This window comes from Oncorhynchus mykiss, chromosome 21 (genome assembly GCF_057628025.1).
Source record: "Oncorhynchus mykiss isolate SJ-2025 chromosome 21, ASM5762802v1, whole genome shotgun sequence".
Classification (NCBI taxonomy): Eukaryota; Metazoa; Chordata; class Actinopteri; order Salmoniformes; family Salmonidae; genus Oncorhynchus; species Oncorhynchus mykiss.
This window is the reverse complement of record NC_143042.1, coordinates 56110187-56132081: the sequence shown is the minus strand read 5'-3', so window position 1 is coordinate 56132081 and position 21895 is coordinate 56110187. Positions and strand designations below refer to the sequence as shown.

Genomic DNA, 21895 nt, shown 5'->3' with positions numbered 1-21895 from the left:
TAGTAATATATAGTAGTAATATATAGTAGTAATATAAAGTTTTAATATAAAGTAGTATCATATAGTAGTATCAAATAGTAGTACTATATAGTAGTAATATATAGCAGTATCATATAGCAGTATCCTATATCCTATACGTTGTCTCAGTGTTGTAGATGGCTGTTGGTACGTTGTCACAGTGTTGTAGATGGCTGTTGGTACGTTGTCTCAGTGTTGTAGATGGCTGTTGGTACGTTGTCTCAGTGTTGTAGATAGCTGTTGGTACGTTGTCACAGTGTTGTAGATGGCTGTTGGTACGTTGTCTCAGTGTTGTAGATGGCTGTTGGTACGTTGTCTCAGTGTTGTAGATGGCTGTTGGTACGTTGTCTCAGTGTTGTAGATGGCTGTTGGTACGTTGTCTCAGTGTTGTAGATGGCTGTTGGTACGTTGTCTCAGTGTTGTAGATAGCTGTTGGTACGTTGTCACAGTGTTGTAGATGGCTGTTGGTACGTTGTCTCAGTGTTGTAGATGGCTGTTGGTACGTTGTCTCAGTGTTGTAGATGGCTGTTGGTACGTTGTCTCAGTGTTGTAGATGGCTGTTGGTACGTTGTCTCAGTGTTGTAGATGGCTGTTGGTACGTTGTCTCAGTGTTGTAGATGGCTGTTGGTACGTTGTCTCAGTGTTGTAGATGGCTGTTGGTACGTTGTCACAGTGTTGTAGATGGCTGTTGGTACGTTGTCACAGTGTTGTAGATGGCTGTTGGTACGTTGTCTCAGTGTTGTAGATGGCTGTCGGTACGTTGTCTCAGTGTTGTAGATGGCTGTTGGTACGTTGTCTCAGTGTTGTAGATGGCTGTTGGCATGTTGTGGCGCGGCGTCTGGCCTTTCAATCACCTACCTTAATGACACTGGTGCTGATACAGCAACGAGAGAGAGAGAGAGAGAGAGAGAGAGAGAGAGAGAGAGAGAGAGAGAGAGAGAGAGAGAGAGAGAAAGAGAGAGAGAGCTATAAATGTATACTCAGAACCAAAAAACCCAGTACAACAGAGTTCTGACCTTTTAGCAGTAGTAATCAGCTGAATGTATTGAATTGTCCAATTAAACACGGTAGTCATTAATCATCTAGGCTGACTTCTAAATTACACCATATTCCTTTTGTAGTGCCCTACTTTGGACCAGGGCCCATAGTAGGCCAAATGCCATTTGGGACAGAGCTGTCTGCAGTCATACTGGCTCTGCTACAAATGCTCCTTATTGTTCACACACACACACACACAGACAGACACAGACACAGACAGACACAGACACACAGACAGACACAGACACACAGACACAGACACACACACAGACAGACACAGACACAGACACACACAGACACAGACACACACACAGACAGACACAGACAGACACACACACACACAGACAGACACAGACACACACAGGCAGACACAGACAGACACACACACAGACAGACACAGACACAGACACAGACAGACACACAGACAGACACAGACAGACACAGACACAGACACAGACACACACAGACAGACACAGACAGACACACACACACAGACAGACACAGACACACACAGACACAGACAGACACAGACACAGACACACACAGACACAGACACACACACAGACAGACACAGACACAGACACACACAGACACAGACACACAGACAGACACAGACAGACACACACAGACAGACACACACACAGACAGACACAGACACAGACACAGACACACACAGACACAGACACAGACACAGACAGACACAGACAGACACACACACACAGACAGACACAGACACAGACACACACAGACACAGACACACACAGACACAGACACACACACAGACAGACACAGACAGACACACACAGACACAGACACACACACAGACACAGACAGACACACACACACACACACAGACACACACACACAGACAGACACACACAGACAGACACACACACAGACAGACACACACACACAGACACAGACAGACACACACACACAGACACACACAGACACACACACGCACACAAAGACAGACACACACACACACACACACAGACACAGACACACACACAGACAGACACACACACACAGACACAGACAGACACACACACACAGACACACACAGACACACACACACAGACACAGACAGACACAGACACAGACACACACACAGAGAGACACCTGATAGATTCATTACTCCTAGACTTGAAGCGAGTAGTTTCCATGGCTGGTCGGAGGTATGGAGAGAGGTGCTGGCAACGTCGAGGAGTTTCCATGGCTGGTCGGAGGTATGGAGAGAGGTGCTGGCAACGTCGAGGAGTTTCCCCTAGAAAGTATGCCCATTCCTGGGGAAACCTGGCATTGGCACAGCCTCCTCCCTTCTGGAGCCTGGAGAGTGCCAACAGGTGAGCAACCATCGGAGTTGTGCGCCAAATGACACCCTAGTCCCTATATGGGCCCTGATCAGAAGTAGTGCACTAGATAGGGGATAGGGAGCGTTTTGAGATGCTCCCTATCCCCTTAAACCCCCCTAACTCACCATGTGGATAGCATTGCTCCATTCTCTTAGAAGTAAATCAGTTTTGCAGTCTTTCCCATACCTGGATTCTATCTTCCTGATTCTTAAAAAAAAAAAAAAAATAGAACTGCAGGAAGAATGCTGTTGGATTCCGTCTGAGTTCTAGAATGTGATTGATCTGGAAGTGGAATCTCTTGTCTGACTGTCAGAAATTAATAATTGATTCCTCTACATTTCAATAACAAAATACTGAACTGAGGCATTGTTAGGGAGAGAGAGACGGACAGAGACAGAGAGAGAGAGAGACAGAGAGAGAGAGACAGAGAGAGAGAGAGACAGAGAGAGAGAGAGAGAGAGAGACAGAGAGAGACAGAGAGAGAGAGAGAGAGAGAGAGAGAGATAGAGATAGAGAGAGAGACAGAGAGAGACAGAGAGAGAGAGAGAGAGAGATAGAGACAGAGAGAGAGACAGAGAGAGACAGAGAGAGAGAGAGACAGAGAGAGAGAGAGAGAGGCAGAGAGAGAGAGAGAGACAGCGCTACTGTTAGAAATATGGTACTATACAGTGGGGTAAAAAAGTATTTAGTCAGCCACCAATTGTGCAAGTTCTCCCACTTAAAGAGATGAGAGAGGCCTGTAATTCACTTAAACTATGACAGACAAAATTAGAGAAAAAAAATCCAGAAAATCACATTGTAGGATTTTTAATGAATTTATTTGCAAATTATGGTGGAAAATAAGTATTTGGTCAATAACAAAAATGTATCTCAATACTTTGTTATAAGCCCTTTGTTGGCAATGACAGAGGTCAAACATTTTCTGTAAGTCTTCACAAGGTTTTCACACACTGTTGCTGGTATTTTGGCACATTTTTCAACAGAATCAGAGGAATGAATACACGCAAACACAGTTCACTTTCATAGCAGCCACATACAAACGGCGTGATCCCTTTGATCGTTGTATCAGCTGTCTGTGACCAGGCATAAAAACCTTTCCAAGCCAAACCTTCATATCATAACCGTTAACCGTTACACACAGCTTAGATCAGTGTCACCATATTAATGTCATAGTCAACATACTGTAGCTACTAGAACGAATGCGTTAGTAAAAACTCGCTACAATCATGCAGAACAGTTTAGTAGTTACACCGGCAGATCCCGGTGGCAATACATTAATACAACCAAAAGCTGACTTGGAAGAGTTCCAGTGTTGGATAGCTATAGCCAGCTAGCTAACATAGCATCCCTCTCTGTTTGAGTAGGCTAAAGTAGCTAGCTAACATAGCATCCCTCTCTGTTTGAGTAGGCTAAAGTAGCTAGCTAACATAGCATCCCTCTCTGTTTGAGCCTAGTGTTTGAGTAGGCTAAACTAGCTAGCTGTATTCGTTAAGTACGTGAAAGTGAATATATCTTTTTTTACAACAAAATATAGCTACCTCTCTCTCTCTCTCTCTCTCTTTCTTTATATTTGAAAAAAATGAATTTGTAGAAAACTATTGTCTTTCTCTCTCTTTGAGTCAACTACCTACTCATCACATTTTATGCACTGCAGTGCTAGCTAGCTGTAGCTTATGCTTTCAGTACTAGATTAATTTTCTGATCCTTTGATTGGGTGGACCACACATCAATTCATAATTACTGTGTAAGTCTATGGAAGTGGGTGAGAACCACGAGCCTCCTAGGTTTTTGTATTGAAGTCAATGTACCCAGAGGAAGACAGGAGCTAGCAGAGGGAGAGGGAGGGGTAGAAGACAAGAGGAAGGGGTAGAAGACAAGAGGGAGGGGTAGAAGACAAGAAGGAGGGGGAGGGGTAGAAGACAAGAGGGAGGGGAGGGGTAGAAGACAAGAGGGAGGGGTAGAAGACAAGAAGGAGGGGAGGGGTAGAAGACAAGAGGGAGGGGTAGAAGACAAGAGGGAGGGGAGGGGTAGAAGACAAGAGGGAGGGGAGGGGTAGAAGACAAGAGGGAGGGGAGGGGTAGAAGACAAGAGGGAGGGGTAGAAGACAAGAGGGAGGGGAGGGGTAGAAGACAAGAGGGAGGGGTGGGGTAGAAGACAAGAGGGAGGGGTAGAAGACAAGAGGAAGAGGTAGAAGACAAGAGGGAGGGGGAGGGGTAGAAGACAAGAGGGAGGGGAGGGGTAGAAGACAAGAAGGAGGGGAGGGGTAGAAGACAAGAGGGAGGGGGAGGGGTAGAAGACAAGAAGGAGGGGAGGGGTAGAAGACAAGAGGGAGGGATAGAAGACAAGAAGGAGGGGTAGAAGACAAGAAGGAGGGGTAGAAGACAAGAAGGAGGGATAGAAGACAAGAGGGAGGGGTAGAAGACAAGAAGGAGGGGTAGAAGACAAGAAGGAGGGGTAGAAGACAAGGAGGGGTAGAAGACAAGAAGGAGGGATAGAAGACAAGAGGGAGGGGAGGGATAGAAGACAAGAGGGAGGGGTAGAAGACAAGAAGGAGGGGTAGAAGACAAGAAGGAGGGGTAGAAGACAAGGAGGGGTAGAAGACAAGAAGGAGGGATAGAAGACAAGAGGGAGGGGTAGAAGACAAGAGGGAGGGGGAGGGGTAGAAGACAAGAGGGAGGGGTAGAAGACAAGAGGGAGGGGAGGGATAGAAGACAAGAGGGAGGGGTAGAAGACAAGAAGGAGGGGTAGAAGACAAGAAGGAGGGATAGAAGACAAGAGGGAGGGGTAGAAGACAAGAGGGAGGGGGAGGGGTAGAAAACAACAGGGAGGGGAGGGATAGAAGACAAGAGGGAGGGGAGGGGTAGAAGACAAGAGAGAGGGGTAGAAGACGAGGGAGGGGGAGGCGTAGAAGACCAGAGGGAGGGGTAGAAGACAAGAGGGAGGGGTAGAAGACAAGAGGGAGGGGCTATCAAAAGACCACTAATCAGCGTTTTATGTCTGGAGGTCAGATATGAAGCCAGATGTAATGAGTGACCACCAGCTGTTTAGATGATGTCACATTAAACTGAGTTTAAATAACAAATGTGATGAGTTTTTGTGTCAGAAACCTTTAGAAGGCTGAGGGGGAGAAGGGGCCTGAGTCACGCTAGGTTTTGATGCACACACGCTCAGACTTGTTTATCTATCCTCGTGGGGGACCTAAAATGTATTTCCATTCAAAATGCTATTTTCCATAACCGCTAACCCTAAACCTTTAGACTAACCGCAACCCCTAACCCTAACGCCTGACCCATAACCCTGAACCTAACCCCTAAACCTAACGCCTGACCCATAACCCTGAACCTAACCCCTAAACCTAACGCCTGACCCATAACCCTAATTGTAACCCTGAACCTAACCCTAACGCCTGACCCATAACCCTGAACCTAACCCCTAACCCTAACGCCTGACCCATAACCCTGAACCTAACCCCTAACCCTAACGCCTGACTCATAACCCTGAACCTAACCCCTAAACCTAACGCCTGACCCATAACCCTGAACCTAACCCCTAAACCTAATGCCTGACCCATAACCCTGAACCTAACCCCTAACCCTAACGCCTGACCCATAACCCTGAACCTAACCCCTAACCCTAACGCCTGACCCATAACCCTGAACCTAACCCCTAAACCTAACGCCTGACCCATAACCCTGAACCTAACCCCTAACCCTAAATCCTGACCCATAACCCTGAACCTAACCCCTAAACCTAACGCCTGACCCATAACCCTGAACCTAACCCCTAAACCTAATGCCTGACCCATAACCCTAATTGTAACTCTGAACCTAACCCCTAACCCATAACCCTAATTGTAACTCTGAACCTAACCCTAAACCTAACTCCTGACCCATAACCCTGAACCTAACCCCTAAACCTAACGCCTGACCCATAACCCTGAACCTAACCCCTAAACCTAACGCCTGACCCATAACCCTGAACCTAACCCCTAAACCTAACGCCTGACCCATAACCCTGAACCTAACCCCTAACCCTAACGCCTGACCCATAACCCTGAACCTAACCCCTAAACCTAACGCCTGACCCATAACCCTGAACCTAACCCCTAACCCTAAATCCTGACCCATAACCCTGAACCTAACCCCTAAACCTAACGCCTGACCCATAACCCTGAACCTAACCCCTAAACCTAATGCCTGACCCATAACCCTAATTGTAACTCTGAACCTAACCCCTAACCCATAACCCTAATTGTAACTCTGAACCTAACCCTAAACCTAACTCCTGACCCATAACCCTGAACCTAACCCCTAAACCTAACGCCTGACCCATAACCCTGAACCTAACCCCTAAACCTAACGCCTGACCCATAACCCTGAACCTAACCCCTAAACCTAACGCCTGACCCATAACCCTGAACCTAACCCCTAACCCTAACGCCCCCCCCTCCCTCCCTCATTCCCCTCCCTCCCACCCTCCACCTCATCTTGTGGTTCTCTCTATTCAGTCTCTTCTCATCCCTCTCACATTCTATTGTTCTCCCATTCTTTCTGATAATCACTGTCCTTCTCTCTCCATCTGCCTCTCTCTCTCCCTCTGTCTCCCCTCCCTCCCTCCCTCCCTCCTTCCTTCCTTCCTTCCTTCCTTCCTTCCTTCCTTCCTTCCTTCCTTCCTTCCTTCCTTCCTTCCTTCCTTCCTTCCCTCCCTCCCTCCCTCCCTCCCTCCTTCCTTCCTCCCTTCCTTCCTTCCTTCCTTCCCTCCCTCCTTCCTTCCTTCCTTCCTTCCCTCCCTCCCTAGTCCCGTATTTCAGCCCCTTTCCAGGTGTCTTTTTAACAAAAAGGTCAATTTCTCAGCAAGACGCATCAATCAATTGCAGAATGTCTCTTTGTGGCGTTTTGTAAGAGAATTTGAATTCTATTAGGCCCATAAAAAATGGACACAAAGGAGGGTTGCATGAAAAAAAGAGATCCCCGATGTCACAGTATATTTACCACTCTGTGTGTGTGTTATGTGTCTGTGTCTGTGTGTGTGTTTATGTGTCTGTGTCTGTGTGTGTGTGTCTGTGTGTGTGTTTATGTGTCTGTGTGTGTGTTTATGTGTCTGTGTGTGTGTTTATGTGTCTGTGTGTCTGTGTGTGTGTATGTGTGTTTAAGCGTCTGTGTGTGTGTGTGTGTGTGTGTGTGTTGGTGTGTGTCCTCGTAAGCACCAAGTAGATGTGTCATTTTCCTCCAAAGTATGATCTCTTCAGATCTACTGTCAACAAGACGGTTTGACCAATTTGACTTCAGATTCCCCAACGTTTTGTTTTTCCCAAAGTGACACCCTCCCTCCCTCCCTCCCTCCCCCTCCCATTTTGTTTTTCCCATAGTGACATTTGATGGTGTTTTTGCTGCAGCTGCAACCCAGGATGTTGACGTTGGCGCGACTGGTTAAGTTTCGGGGAAATAATTCAAAATGGTTAAGTTAAGAGTTAAGGGTGAAAACACTTTTACAGTCTTTGGTTTGACTCAGCGGGGGTCCAAACTTACAACCTCGCTGCGGACACTCGAACCACAAGGCCACTGAAATGTGATCAATACACACATTTCTCTGCAGGATGGTGAACTCAGTGTAATATATTGTTACATCTAAATTACCCTTTTTTCTCAGTATTACAAATAGATAAATGCTAATTAGCTTTCTTTTAGTCTGTCCTCTCCCCTTTCTCTGTCCTCCCAACGACCTCTCTGCACCTGCTTTGCCTTTTTAATGTTTTCCTCCCTCCGTCGATCTCCCTTCTATAAACGTACCAGCTTTCAGTTTTCCAAACAGCCGCAGAACGGACGGTGCTCCTCATGCGTTTTCCCGTTTTTGGCCCCTCGCCGCTCTTAACAAGTAGTCTCTTCTGATTGGTGCAGAGAGCTCTCAAGGAGATAATAGAGGGCCAGTCCAATGGGAGGGGTAATAGGGATAGGTCAGAGGGGAAACGAGTCACTCACCCACCAGCTTTCATACCATCTGTTATCCAACGAAGGTGAGCGGGTCTCACTAGTTACTACCGCCACAAAGTCAGAAGGCCCGCCTACTCGACCAATCAGGCGAGAGGGAGTGTGATGACGCGTATGTAGTGCTCAGAGAAATAACCTTTTGCGGTTAAACTCCCATGTAGCGAATTTTAAAAAACAACAAGTTAAATGTGTTTCCATGTCATTTTTCATTTTTCAACTCTTTCTGATGGTTTTCTCACAAAACATGTTTGCGTTACATAGCGAGCGTGGTCACTCTGGTATTGGCAAGTGTGCTCGAGGCAACAGGCATATCTGCGCACTGTCTCGTTGTGCACAAATAACCTACACGATTACATTATTATTATGGACAAACGGCAGCCAAGCATCGATTATCCTGTCACCAGAATAACACCTTCGATATTTATTGGGAAGGAGCATCGAGTTTATCACCTTAATGTATCTAATCTGTAGTCTAATAAACTGCATGCTTTCCTGATCAGTCGTAGTGGGGAGAACCACACAACATGTCATCGCCTCACTCCAAAATGTACTTCGAAATTATTGTTATTATATCAATATTTGCGCATACAAGCGTTTCCACCGACATATATCTCGCATAAGCTAATTCATTTTATTGACACAAAAAGATCCCGTGTCGCGTATCTTGAGCATCTGGCAGCAGGTAGTGAATCAAACCACACCCACTGCGCGCGCACCTTATCGCAAAACTATGTGGAGACATGGGATCAGGGGATGACAATGCTCTGTTGTAATCATTTTATTTTTTACTTGGTTGATTTTCTGTGTTATGAAAAGAAAATGTGTCTCCTTGAACGCAAACATATAGGGGAAATACACAAAAAAAAAACGTTATACCGAATCAGTGACCGAATCAGTGGATTCAGAGGAAATAGTTCTTACTGGACTTTCAAAAAAGAGACCCCTTCCCACCTTCTCGGCTGTGCATGTCTCTAAACAGACAACAGCATCAGTAAGTGTCCCGCACGAGTGATGACTGCTCACCTCAAACACTTGGAAGAGCACTTTGGGAACCGACTTCCTAAACCGTTTGACTGTGATTCTGGCTCAGTTGACATGCTGGTAAGTGAAATGGAACAGCTGATTGAGCTGTCATGTGACCAAATTAATTCAGGGGCCAAATTAATTCAGGGGCCACTACTGAGGAGTTTAGGTTGATGACTCAAAAGGGAAAATACCAATGGGCGCTGAACATTAATGCCGCATTCAAAACATTTGGGAACTCGGGAAATCTCTGACTTCCGACTTCAGCGCATTCAAGACAACTGAGAACGGATCCTCTCAACAGTATTGTGAAGCTCCTGCAGCTAAATATAAACAGTACTGGCACACCAACATGAATACCCGGAAACAATTTCAGTCCAAGTCAAGAACGGGTGAGGGCGGTGAATTTCTCCTTACACTGTAAAGAGGTCTGGGTGTTATTATTAAAAGTTTTGCCATCTTCCATAGCTTGAAGACCATGTTTTCGTAGAGAGACGGAAAAATGGTATTAAAAAAATACCAAGAAGGTGGACTTCATGGCTATGTTAAATAACAAATAAATACATGACTATAGTAATGACAAATAAAGTAACAGGGTTGAAGTTTTTTTTCTTCTTCATCTCATAGCTGCAATATGTCACTTTTTTTGGGTGACCTGGCCCTTTAAATAGAAATGTGTGTTATAGATCTGTCAGGAAGTAGCTCTCTCATTCTCATTGAAAGCTAGTCTAAGAAGTGGTACATCTGTTCTATGTGCCCTATTTCTATGCTTCCCTTCTGGTTTCATTTTTTTTTTGCTTTACTTTCGGGTTTTGTACACCAGCTTGAAACAGCTGAAAATACTATATTTTTGGTTATGAAAAACATATTTCACGAAGGGAAGCATAGAAATAGGGCACATAGAACAGATGTTGGTTTAGATGGTACAACAATTCTCTACACTATACTTGTTTGTTTTGTCACAAACTGAAAATAGGTGAAATATTAGAATTCTAGCAACAAGTACAAAAAATGCCTGCATAGTGCAATTTAAAATCAGCCAATAAATACATTTTAAAAAATCTGTGAAAGTGTAGATTTTTACGAGTGGATTCTGACTTTGTGTGTAACTGGGTGAGTGACTGGTTGCCGGGAAGTCAGGCGCAAGAGAGCAGAGATGGGTGAGAACAGGAGGACTTTAATATCCACCCTGGCCCAAAGGAACAGGAGAGCAGAGATGGGTGATAACAGGAGAACTTTAATATCCACCCTGGCCCAAAGGTACAGGATAACTTTAATATCCACCCTGGCCCAAAGGCACAGGAGAGCAGAGATGGGTGATAACAGGAGAACTTTAATATCCACCCTGGCCCAAAGGCACAGGAGAGCAGAGATGGGTGATAACAGCTTTAATATCCACCCTGGCCCAAAGGCACAGGAGAGCAGAGATGGGTGATAACAGCTTTAATATCCACCATGGCCCAAAGGCACAGGCGAGCAGAGATGGGTGATAACAGCTTTAATATACACCCTGGCCCAAAGGAACAGGCCAGGCAGCACAAAGCACAACCACGGTAACATGAACTGGATTAAACGAAACAAACAAACCTGGGTTTGAAACAAACCTAGCGCAAGCCAGCCTGTAGCATAACGCCCTACACAAAGAACAGTTCCACACACAGACATGGGGGGAAACAGAGGGTAATATACATTTAGTCTGATGAGGGAATGTGAACCAGGTGTGCGGGAAAACAAGACAAAACAAATGGAAAATGAAAGGTGGAGCGCCGATGGCTAGAAGACCGATGGCGTCGACCGCCGAACGCCGCCCAAACAAGGAGAGGGACCGACTTCGGCGGAAGTCGTGACATTGTGACTGTCATGACACTCCCTCATCTGATTGGTATTTTGGTATTTACTAGGATCCCCATTGGCCGCTGCCAAAGCGTCAGCTACTCTTCCTGGGGTCCACATGAAACCTGGCATGATACATAGTACAGAACATTATTAATCGGGGACTGAAATACATACATTTAAAATGTCACACATAGCCTACATACCTGTGCATAAACACAATATCTAGGTCTAATACCACAGGGGGCTGTTGAGGGGAGGACGGCTCATAATACTGGCTGGAACAGAGCGAACGTAATGGCGTCAAACACCATGGAAACCATGGAAACCACGTGTTTGATGTATTAGATACCATTCCACTAATTTCGCTCCAGACATTACCACGCGCCAGTCGTCCCTAATTAAGGTGCCACCAACCTCCTGTGTCTAACAGTGTCAAACGTTTGGACTGGCATTGTACATAGCACAGTGAAATATACACTACAACATTTATAAAACGGCTGTTTATTAACAGTCCTCTTTGTGCAGTAAGGTGTTCTTTAATAAGGTTTTATTGCTAGCTTGAGTTACCTGGGTTACCAGAGAGTTCCATGTAGTCATGTTACCTGGGTTACCAGAGAGTTGCATGTAGTCATGTTACCTGGGTTAACAGAGAGTTGCATGTAGTCATGTTACCTGGGCTACCAGAGAGTTCCATTTAGTCATGTTACCTGGGTTACCAGAGAGTTCCATGTAGTCATGTTACCTGGGTTACCAAAGAGTTCCATGTAGTCATGTTACCTGGGTTACCAGAGAGTTCCATGTAGCCATGTTACCTGGGCTACCAGAGAGTTCCATGTAGTCATGTTACCTGGGTTACCAGAGAGTTCCATGTAGTCATGTTACCTGGGTTACCAGAGAGTTCCATGTAGTCATGTTAACCGGGTTACCAGAGAGTTCCATGTAGTCATGTTAACCGGGTTACCAGAGAGTTCCATGTAGTCATGTTACCTGGGTTACCAGAGAGTTCCATGTAGTCATGTTACCTGGGCTACCAGAGAGTTCCATGTAGTCATGTTACCTGGGCTACCAGAGAGTTCCATTTTGCCATGGCTCTATTTAATACTGTGTGTTTCCCAGCCTCTGCTCTGGACCTGGGGACTGTGAAGAGAACCTCTGGTTGCATGTCTTGTGCTGTACTGATGAGTGTCCGAACTGTGTGCCAAATGCTTAAATAGACAGTTCGGTACCTTCAACACACCAATACCTTGCACAAAGAGTTACCCCGCACTTTGACTCTGTACTGGTACCCCCTGTATATAGCCTCCACATTGACTCTGTACCGTAATACCTTGTATATAGCCTCCACATTGACTCTGTACCGGTACCCCTTGTATATAGCCTCCACATTGACTCTGTACCGGTACCCCCTGTATATAGCCTCCACATTGACTCTGTACCGGTACCCCCTGTATATAGCCTCCACATTGACTCTGTACCGTAACCCCCTGTATATAGCCTCCACATTGACTCTGTACCGTAACACACTGTATATAGCCTCCACATTGACTCTGTACCGGTACCCCCTGTATATAGCCAGCATTTCACATATTCAGAATTTCACTGTGAGGTCTACTACACCTGTTGTATTCAGCATTCCACTGTAAGGTCTACTACACCTGTTGTATTCAGCATTTCACTGTAAGGTCTACTACACCTGTTGTATTCAGCATTTCACTGTGAGGTCTACTACACCTGTTGTATTCAGCATTTCACTGTAAGGTCTACTACACCTGTTGTATTCAGCATTTCACTGTAAGGTCTACTACACCTGTTGTATTCAGCATTTCACTGTGAGGTCTACTACACCTGTTGTATTCAGCATTTCACTGTAAGGTCTACTACAACTGTTGTATTCAGCATTTCACTGTAAGGTCTACTACACCTGTTTTATTCAGCATTTCACTGTGAGGTCTACTACACCTGTTGTATTCAGCATTTCACTGTAAGGTCTACTACACCTGTTGTATTCAGCATTTCACTGTAAGGTCTACTACACCTGTTGTATTCAGCATTTCACTGTAAGGTCTACTACACCTGTTGTATTCAGCATTTCACTGTAAGGTCTACTACACCTGTTTTATTCAGCATTTCACTGTGAGGTCTACTACACCTGTTGTATTCAACATTTCACAGTAAGGTCTACTACACCTGTTGTATTCAGCATTTCACTGTAAGGTCTACTACACCTGTTGTATACATTATTTCACTGTAAGGTCTACTACACCTGTTGTATTCAGCATTTCATTGTAAGGTCTGCTACACCTGTTGTATTCAGCATTTCACTGTAAGGTTTACTACACCTGTTGTATTCAGCATTTCACTGTAAGGTCTACTACACCTGTTGTATTCAGCATTTCACTGTAAGGTCTACTACACCTGTTGTATTCAGCATTTCACTGTAAGGTCTACTACACCTGTTGTATTCAGCATTTCACAGTAAGGTCTACTACACCTGTTGTATTCAGCATTTCACTGTAAGGTCTACTACACCTGTTGTATTCGGCATTTCACTGTAAGGTCTACTACACCTGTTGTATTCAGCATTTCACTGTGAGGTCTACTACACCTGTTGTATTCAGCATTTCACTGTAAGGTCTACTACACCTGTTGTATTCAGCATTTCACTGTGAGGTCTACTACACCTGTTGTATTCAGCATTTCACTGTAAGGTCTACTACACCTGTTGTATTCAGCATTTCACTGTAAGGTCTACTACACCTGTTGTATTCAGCATTTCACTGTGATGTCTACTACACCTGTTGTATTCAGCATTTCACTGTAAGGTCTACTACACCTGTTGTATTCAGCATTTCACTGTGAGGTCTACTACACCTGTTGTATTCAGCATTTCACTGTGAGGTCTACTACACCTGTTGTATTCAGCATTTCACTGTAAGGTCTACTACACCTGTTGTATTCAGCATTTCACTGTAAGGTCTACTACACCTGTTGTATTCAGCATTTCACAGTAAGGTCTACTACACCTGTTGTATTCAGCATTTCACTGTAAGGTCTACTACACCTGTTGTATTCGGCATTTCACTGTAAGGTCTACTACACCTGTTGTATTCAGCATTTCACTGTGAGGTCTACTACACCTGTTGTATTCAGCATTTCACTGTAAGGTCTACTACACCTGTTGTATTCAGCATTTCACTGTGAGGTCTACTACACCTGTTGTATTCAGCATTTCACTGTAAGGTCTACTACACCTGTTGTATTCAGCATTTCACTGTAAGGTCTACTACACCTGTTGTATTCAGCATTTCACTGTGATGTCTACTACACCTGTTGTATTCAGCATTTCACTGTAAGGTCTACTACACCTGTTGTATTCAGCATTTCACTGTGAGGTCTACTACACCTGTTGTATTCAGCATTTCACTGTGAGGTCTACAACACCTGTTGTATTCAGCATTTCACTGTGAGGTCTACTACACCTGTTGTATTCATTATTTCACTGTAAGGTCTACTACACCTGTTGTATTCAGCATTTCATTGTAAGGTCTACTACACCTGTTGTATTCAGCATTTCACTGTAAGGTCTACTACACCTGTTGTATTCAGCATTTCACTGTAAGGTCTACTACACCTGCTGTATTCAGCATTTCACTGTGAGGTCTACTACACCTGTTGTATTCAGCATTTCACTGTAAGGTCTACTACACCTGTTGTATTCAGCATTTCACTGTGAGGTCTACTACACCTGTTGTATTCAGCATTTCACTGTAAGGTCTACTACACCTGTTGTATTCAGCATTTCACTGTAAGGTCTACTACACCTGTTGTATTCAGCATTTCACTGTGATGTCTACTACACCTGTTGTATTCAGCATTTCACTGTAAGGTCTACTACACCTGTTGTATTCAGCATTTCACTGTGAGGTCTACTACACCTGTTGTATTCAGCATTTCACTGTGAGGTCTACAACACCTGTTGTATTCAGCATTTCACTGTGAGGTCTACTACACCTGTTGTATTCATTATTTCACTGTAAGGTCTACTACACCTGTTGTATTCAGCATTTCACTGTGAGGTCTACTACACCTGTTGTATTCAGCATTTCACTGTGAGGTCTACAACACCTGTTGTATTCAGCATTTCACTGTGAGGTCTACTACACCTGTTGTATTCATTATTTCACTGTGAGGTCTACTACACCTGTTGTATTTAGTATTTCACTGTAAGGTCTACTACACCTGTTGTATTCAGCATTTCATTGTAAGGTCTACTACACCTGTTGTATTCAGCATTTCACTGTAAGGTCTACTACACCTGTTGTATTCAGCATTTCACTGTAAGGTCGTGATATCAGCAGCTGCGCTGTCTAGCACATTGATTGGTCGAGTAGGCGGGTCTTCTGACTTTGTGGCTGTGGTAACTAGTGACGACCAGAGTAGAGCGTGGGACACCGAGAGAAAAGCACAGAGAGAGTGGAGAGGACCGAGAACAAATAAGCGCCACTGAGAGAGAACAACAACAAGTGAAAGTGACCATGTCCACCACTATGGCCGTCCCGGCGACCCCTCCTGTCCTCTCACCCGGCTCAGGAGCACCTTCCTCCTTGGGAATATTCCGCTCCGACCCGATCTACACCGCCACAACCACCAGCCCTCATCCAGACTCCCCCACCCCGCGGCTCACCACCACCGGACTCCTCAACCCCTTCCTAACCGGGTCAGGAGTCCCATCCGGTGGCTTGGGATTCGCCAACACACCGGTTTTTCGAGATCGAGGAATTTCCACCACTACAACTACAACCACAACCAGTGAGTGCAGAATGGTGGATGTACACGGAGTGAAAGTCGCCTCTTTCAGCGTCGGAGGACAGGACGACTTGATTTGTCTACCCCAAGTTTTTGACCTCTTTCTAAAACATCTCGTCGGCGGGCTTCATACCGTTTACACCAAGCTGAAACGCCTGGATATTTGTCCGGTTGTGTGTACTGTGTCGCAGGTCCGGGTCCTGAGGGGTCTCGGTGCGATCCAACCGGGAGTCAACCGCTGCAAGCTCATCTCCAGGCGAGACTTCGAGGCGCTCTACACTGATTGCACCATGGCGAGGTAGGCTGTGTTGAACTGAGTTTTATATTGTATGTTTACATTTCTTTCTACGTTTGTATCTTCGATTATCGTTGTAAACTATTAGTAAATGGCACGTGTTCGATATTAGTGGTGTAAATGACTAATGTTGATTAAGTCGTTTTTTTGCGGGGTATCTGTACTTTACTATTTATATTTTTGACAACTTTTACTTTAACTTCACTACATTCCTAAATAAAATAATGTATTTTTTACTCCATACATTTTCCCTGACACCCAAAAGTACTCGTTACATTTTGCATGCTCATCACGACAGGAAAATAGTCAAATTCGCGCACTTATCAAGAGTGTGCCCCAGGCTATCCTTAATTAAATAAAAAATAATTTAACATTTTGCAATATGGTTTGCTTAATATTAGGAATTTGAAATGATTTATACTTTTACTTTTGATACTTAAGTATATTTTAGCAATTACCTGTACTTATGTATATTTCAAACCAAATACTTTTAGACTTTTACTCAAGTAGGATTTTACTGGGTGACTTTCACTTTTACTTGATGCATTTTCAATAAGATATCTTTTTTAGTTTTACTCAAGTATGACAATTGAGTGCTTTTTTCACTACTGTTCAATATAAATAGGATATGCTAGCATTAGCTGACTCTATTCCACTCCGTGGAGAATTCAGTTTCTGATGAACAGTGGAACAGAGACCAGGTTTGGTGGAATTCAACTCCAACTACATTGATTTGCATAAGGTCGCTACTTAAACATTTTTTTTTTAAATTATGAAACGCTTACCTTGTGCCTATGTTTGTCCTCTGTAGTTGCGTGCCTTTCTATATTTGCTGAAATCTATACACCTTTCCAATAAATAGTAATCGAAATACACCCACCGACTGTTTCCTTGTTGAGTTCGATTGGCACGTGCCCATTTGCAGGGAAAAAGCTGTTTCATTTGACCGAGACGAAATTCAACAAAACACACACACTGAAAACTGAGCATTCAATGTTGACACAAGTGGTTATATAAACAAACTGAAACATAGTACTTTATCTTTAGCCTGAACTTGATTTTTTTTAATCCTAAATAAAGAACTTCATTCTACAATATGTAACTTTTTGGGGCGACCTGACCAAATTCCCATAGAAATGTGTGTTATAGATCTGTCATTCTCATTGAAAACCAGTCTAAGAAGCCATAGATCTGTTCTATGTGTACTATTTCTATGCTTGATGTTTTTGAAAGTTTTGTTTCAGTTTTGTACACCAGCTTCAAACAGCTGAAAATACTATATTTATGTAGCAAGAATGACAGATCTATAACACATAGAACAGATCTACGGCTTCTTAGACTGGCTTTCAGTGAGAATGACAGATCTATAACACATAGAACAGATCTACGGCTTCTTAGACTGGTTTTCAATGAGAATGACAGATCTATAACACATTGAACAGATCTACGGCTTCTTAGACTGGTTTTCAATGAGAATGACAGATCTATAACACATTGAACAGATCTACGGCTTCTTAGACTGGCTTTCAGTGAGAATGACAGATCTATAACACATAGAACAGATCTACGGCTTCTTAGACTGGCTTTCAGTGAGAATGACAGATCTATAACACATAGAACAGATCTACGGCTTCTTAGACTGGCTTTCAGTGAGAATGACAGATCTATAACACATAGAACAGATCTACGGCTTCTTAGACTGGCTTTTCCTGGTTGCTAAGGGAAAATATATTTTACAGCGGTTTAGATGCTTTAATGATTCTTTACACTATATTTGCTTGTTTTTTTTGTCACATAAGCTGGAATTGGGCGAACTATTAGAATGTTAGCCACCAGGAAATGACGGAGATATTTCTGCACAGTGCCTCTTTAAACTGCCGCATGCTGTTCAGGTCCATCTTGAACGTGATGTTTGCATACATAAACTTAACAGGCCCAAATAAATGTTTATCTCATGACAGTCATAATTCTCTCCACTTGTTTTTACCAGGACAGTTGTCGTCGTTTCCCACGCACACACACACACACACACACGCACACGCACACGCACACACACCATACACACACACACACACACGCACACACACCATACACACACACACACACACACACACACACACACACCATACACACGCACACACACCATACACACGCACACACACCATACACACGCACACACACCATACACACACACACACACGCACACACACCATACACACACACACACACACACCATACACACACACACACCATACACACGCACACACACCATACACACCACACACACACACACACACCATACACACCACACACACACACACCACACACCACACACCACACACACACACACGCACACACACCATACACACACACACACACACACCATACACACGCACACACACCATACACACACACACACACACACACACACCATACACACGCACACACACCATACACACACACACACACCATACACACACACACACACCATACACACACACGCACACACACCATACACACACACACCATACACACACACCATACACACACACACACCATACACAAGCACACACACCATACACACCACACACACACACACACACCACACACCACACACACACACACACACATTCAGTAGCACTGTCAAAGCTGTACAAAGAAGTCTGCAAACACCGTCCACGAACGATGTGTTTTCAATACCTCGTTGGTAATAAAGCATAATTTGTTCGACCGCAACTTCTGGGGTAGCTAGCTTTAGCTTGGTACCTAGCTAGCACCAATACAACCACCCTGATAACAATGACCAGTAGAAACACAGTCATTTTCATTATTCTTAGCAATGATTTAGGAATCCTTGTGAGTGAGTATTAGCTAGGTTGCCACTTGTTGTTCGCCTATTGAAATTGAACTTCAGTTCATGAAAATAAATAGCTAGCCAGCTACTTAACCCTGTTGCCCAAAGCTAACGTTATAAGCAGCCAGCTAGCTTCATCTGGCTAGTGAGGCTCGACCGGACCGGGTTATGTGTTGTGAAGCTAGCCACAATAAGGATTAGGCACAATAGTGGAATTTGCAGTTTTCCTTCAAAATGAAAGTTTGTCATTGACAGTAATAGTTAGCTATTTAGTTAGTTAGCTATATAGTCACCTAGCTATATAGTCACCTAGCTATATAGTTAGCTAGCTATATAGTCACCTAGCTATATAGTCAGCTAGCTATATAGTCACCTAGCTATATAGTTAGCTAGCTATATAGTCACCTAGCTATATAGTTAGCTAGCTATATAGTCACCTAGCTATATAGTCACCTAGCTATATAGTTAGCTAGCTATATAGTCACCTAGCTATATAGTCACCTAGCTATATAGTCACCTAGCTATATAGTCAGCTAGCTATATAGTCACCTAGCTATATAGTCACCTAGCTATATAGTCACCTAGCTATATAGTCAGCTAGCTATATAGTCACCTAGCTATATAGTCACCTAGCTATATAGTTAGTTAGCTATATAGTCACCTAGCTATATAGTTAGTTAGCTATATAGTCACCTAGCTATATAGTTAGTTAGCTATATAGTCACCTAGCTATATAGTTAGTTAGCTATATAGTCACCTAGCTATATAGTCACCTAGCTATATAGTCACCTAGCTATATAGTCAGTTAGCTATATAGTTAGCTAGCTATATAGTCACCTAGCTATATAGTCACCTGGCTATATAGTCAGCTAGCTATATAGTCACCTAGCTATATAGTCACCTAGCTATATAGTCACCTGGCTATATAGTCACCCCAGCTATATAGTTAGTTAGCTATATAGTCACCTAGCTATATAGTTAGTTAGCTATATAGTCACCTAGCTATATAGTTAGTTAGCTATATAGTCACCTAGCTATATAGTCACCTAGCTATATAGTTAGTTAGATATATAGTCACCTAGCTATATAGTTAGTTAGCTATATAGTCACCTAGCTATATAGTTAGCTAGCTATATAGTCACCTAGCTATATAGTTAGCTAGCTATATAGTCACCTAGCTATATAGTCACCTAGCTATATAGTTAGTTAGCTATATAGTCACCTAGCTATATAGTCACCTAGATATAGTCACCTAGCTATATAGTCACCTAGCTATATAGTCACCTAGCTATATAGTCACCTAGCTATATAGTCACCTAGCTATATAGTCACCTAGCTATATAGTCACCTAGCTATATAGTTACCTAGCTATATAGTCACCTAGCTATATAGTTAGCTAGCGAACTACAGCTACTGAAACAGATGGCGTGTTATTTGACGTGTATCTTTTTTGACACAAAAGACCCAAACGGCGTTTTCCATAGAAATCCTGGTTGACTGAATGAAACGACTGAACTAATCAACAACGAAACAACACAGTAAGTGAATGAAGGAAATAGGTTTTGATGATTTTTTACTGGTAATGGGGATAATCAATGCCAGTAAGGTTTTGGGTCAGTGTGTGTGTGTGTGTGTGTGTGACCATTATTTAACTAGGCCAGTCAGTTAAGATCAAATTCTTATTTACAATGACGGCCCACCCCGGACAAACCCGGACGACGCTGGGCCAATTGTGCACCGCACTATGGGACTCCCAATCACAGCAGGATGTGATACAGCCTGGATTCGAACCAGGGACTGTAGTGATGCCTCTTGCACTGCCTTAGACCACTCCGTCCATGTGTGTGTTTTAACTATTTAACACTACTAGAATGCGTAAAAGGCCGCTAAAATGTTAAATATCAGTATTAGGGTTTTTTTGACAAGGGAAATATTCGGATATTGGTATCGGTTTTTTTTTGGCAAGGGAAATTTTCAGATATCGGTATCGGCCAAAAATGACATCGGTACATTGCTAATTATTATTCAAATTCTTGCAACCACCCTTTGGAATTACCTGGATTTCTGCATAATTTGGTCATAAAATGTGATCTGATCTTCATCTAAGTCACAACAATAGACAAACACAATGTGCTTACACTAATAGCACACAAATTATTGTATTTTTGTCTTGTCTATATTGAATAAATAATTTAAACATTCACAGTGTAGGTTGGAAAAAGTATGTGAACCCCCCCTAGTCTAATGACTTCTCCAAAAGCTAATTGGAGTCAGGAGTCAGATAACCTGGAGTCCAATCAATGAGACGAGATTGGAGATGTTGGTTAGAGCTGCCCTGTCATATAAAAAACACTCACAAAATGAGTTTTCTATTCACAAGAAGCATTGCCTGATGTGAACCATGCCTTGAACAAAATAGATCTCAGAAGACCTAAGATTAAGAATTGTTGACTTGCATAAAGCTGGAAAGGGTTACAAAAGTATCTCTAAAAGCCTTGATGTTCATCAGTCCACGGTAAGACAAATTGTCTATAAATGGAGAAAGTTCAGCACTGTTGCTACTCTCCCTAGGAGTGGCCATCCTGTAAAGATGACTGCAAGAGCACAGAGCAGAATGCTCAATGAGGTTATTAAGAATCCTAGAGTGTCAGCTAAAGACTTACAGAAATCTCTGGAACATGCT

The 21895-nt window shown here is 43.5% G+C and overlaps 1 protein-coding gene across 6 annotated transcripts in view; it reads left to right on the top strand.

The window, feature by feature from the left end:
* The first annotated feature begins 15665 nt into the window (after positions 1-15665).
* Positions 15666-21895, top strand: part of LOC110532858 (dachshund homolog 2) — a 64348-nt gene continuing 58118 nt past the window's right edge. For all 6 annotated transcript variants that reach the window (XM_090213342.1, XM_036958345.2, XM_036958344.2 and 3 more), the window contains exon 1: positions 15666-16361. In XM_090213342.1, coding sequence (XP_090069468.1) covers positions 15793-16361 — 569 coding nt within the window. In that variant the 5' untranslated portion in view covers positions 15666-15792. The remainder of the gene's footprint in view (positions 16362-21895) is intronic.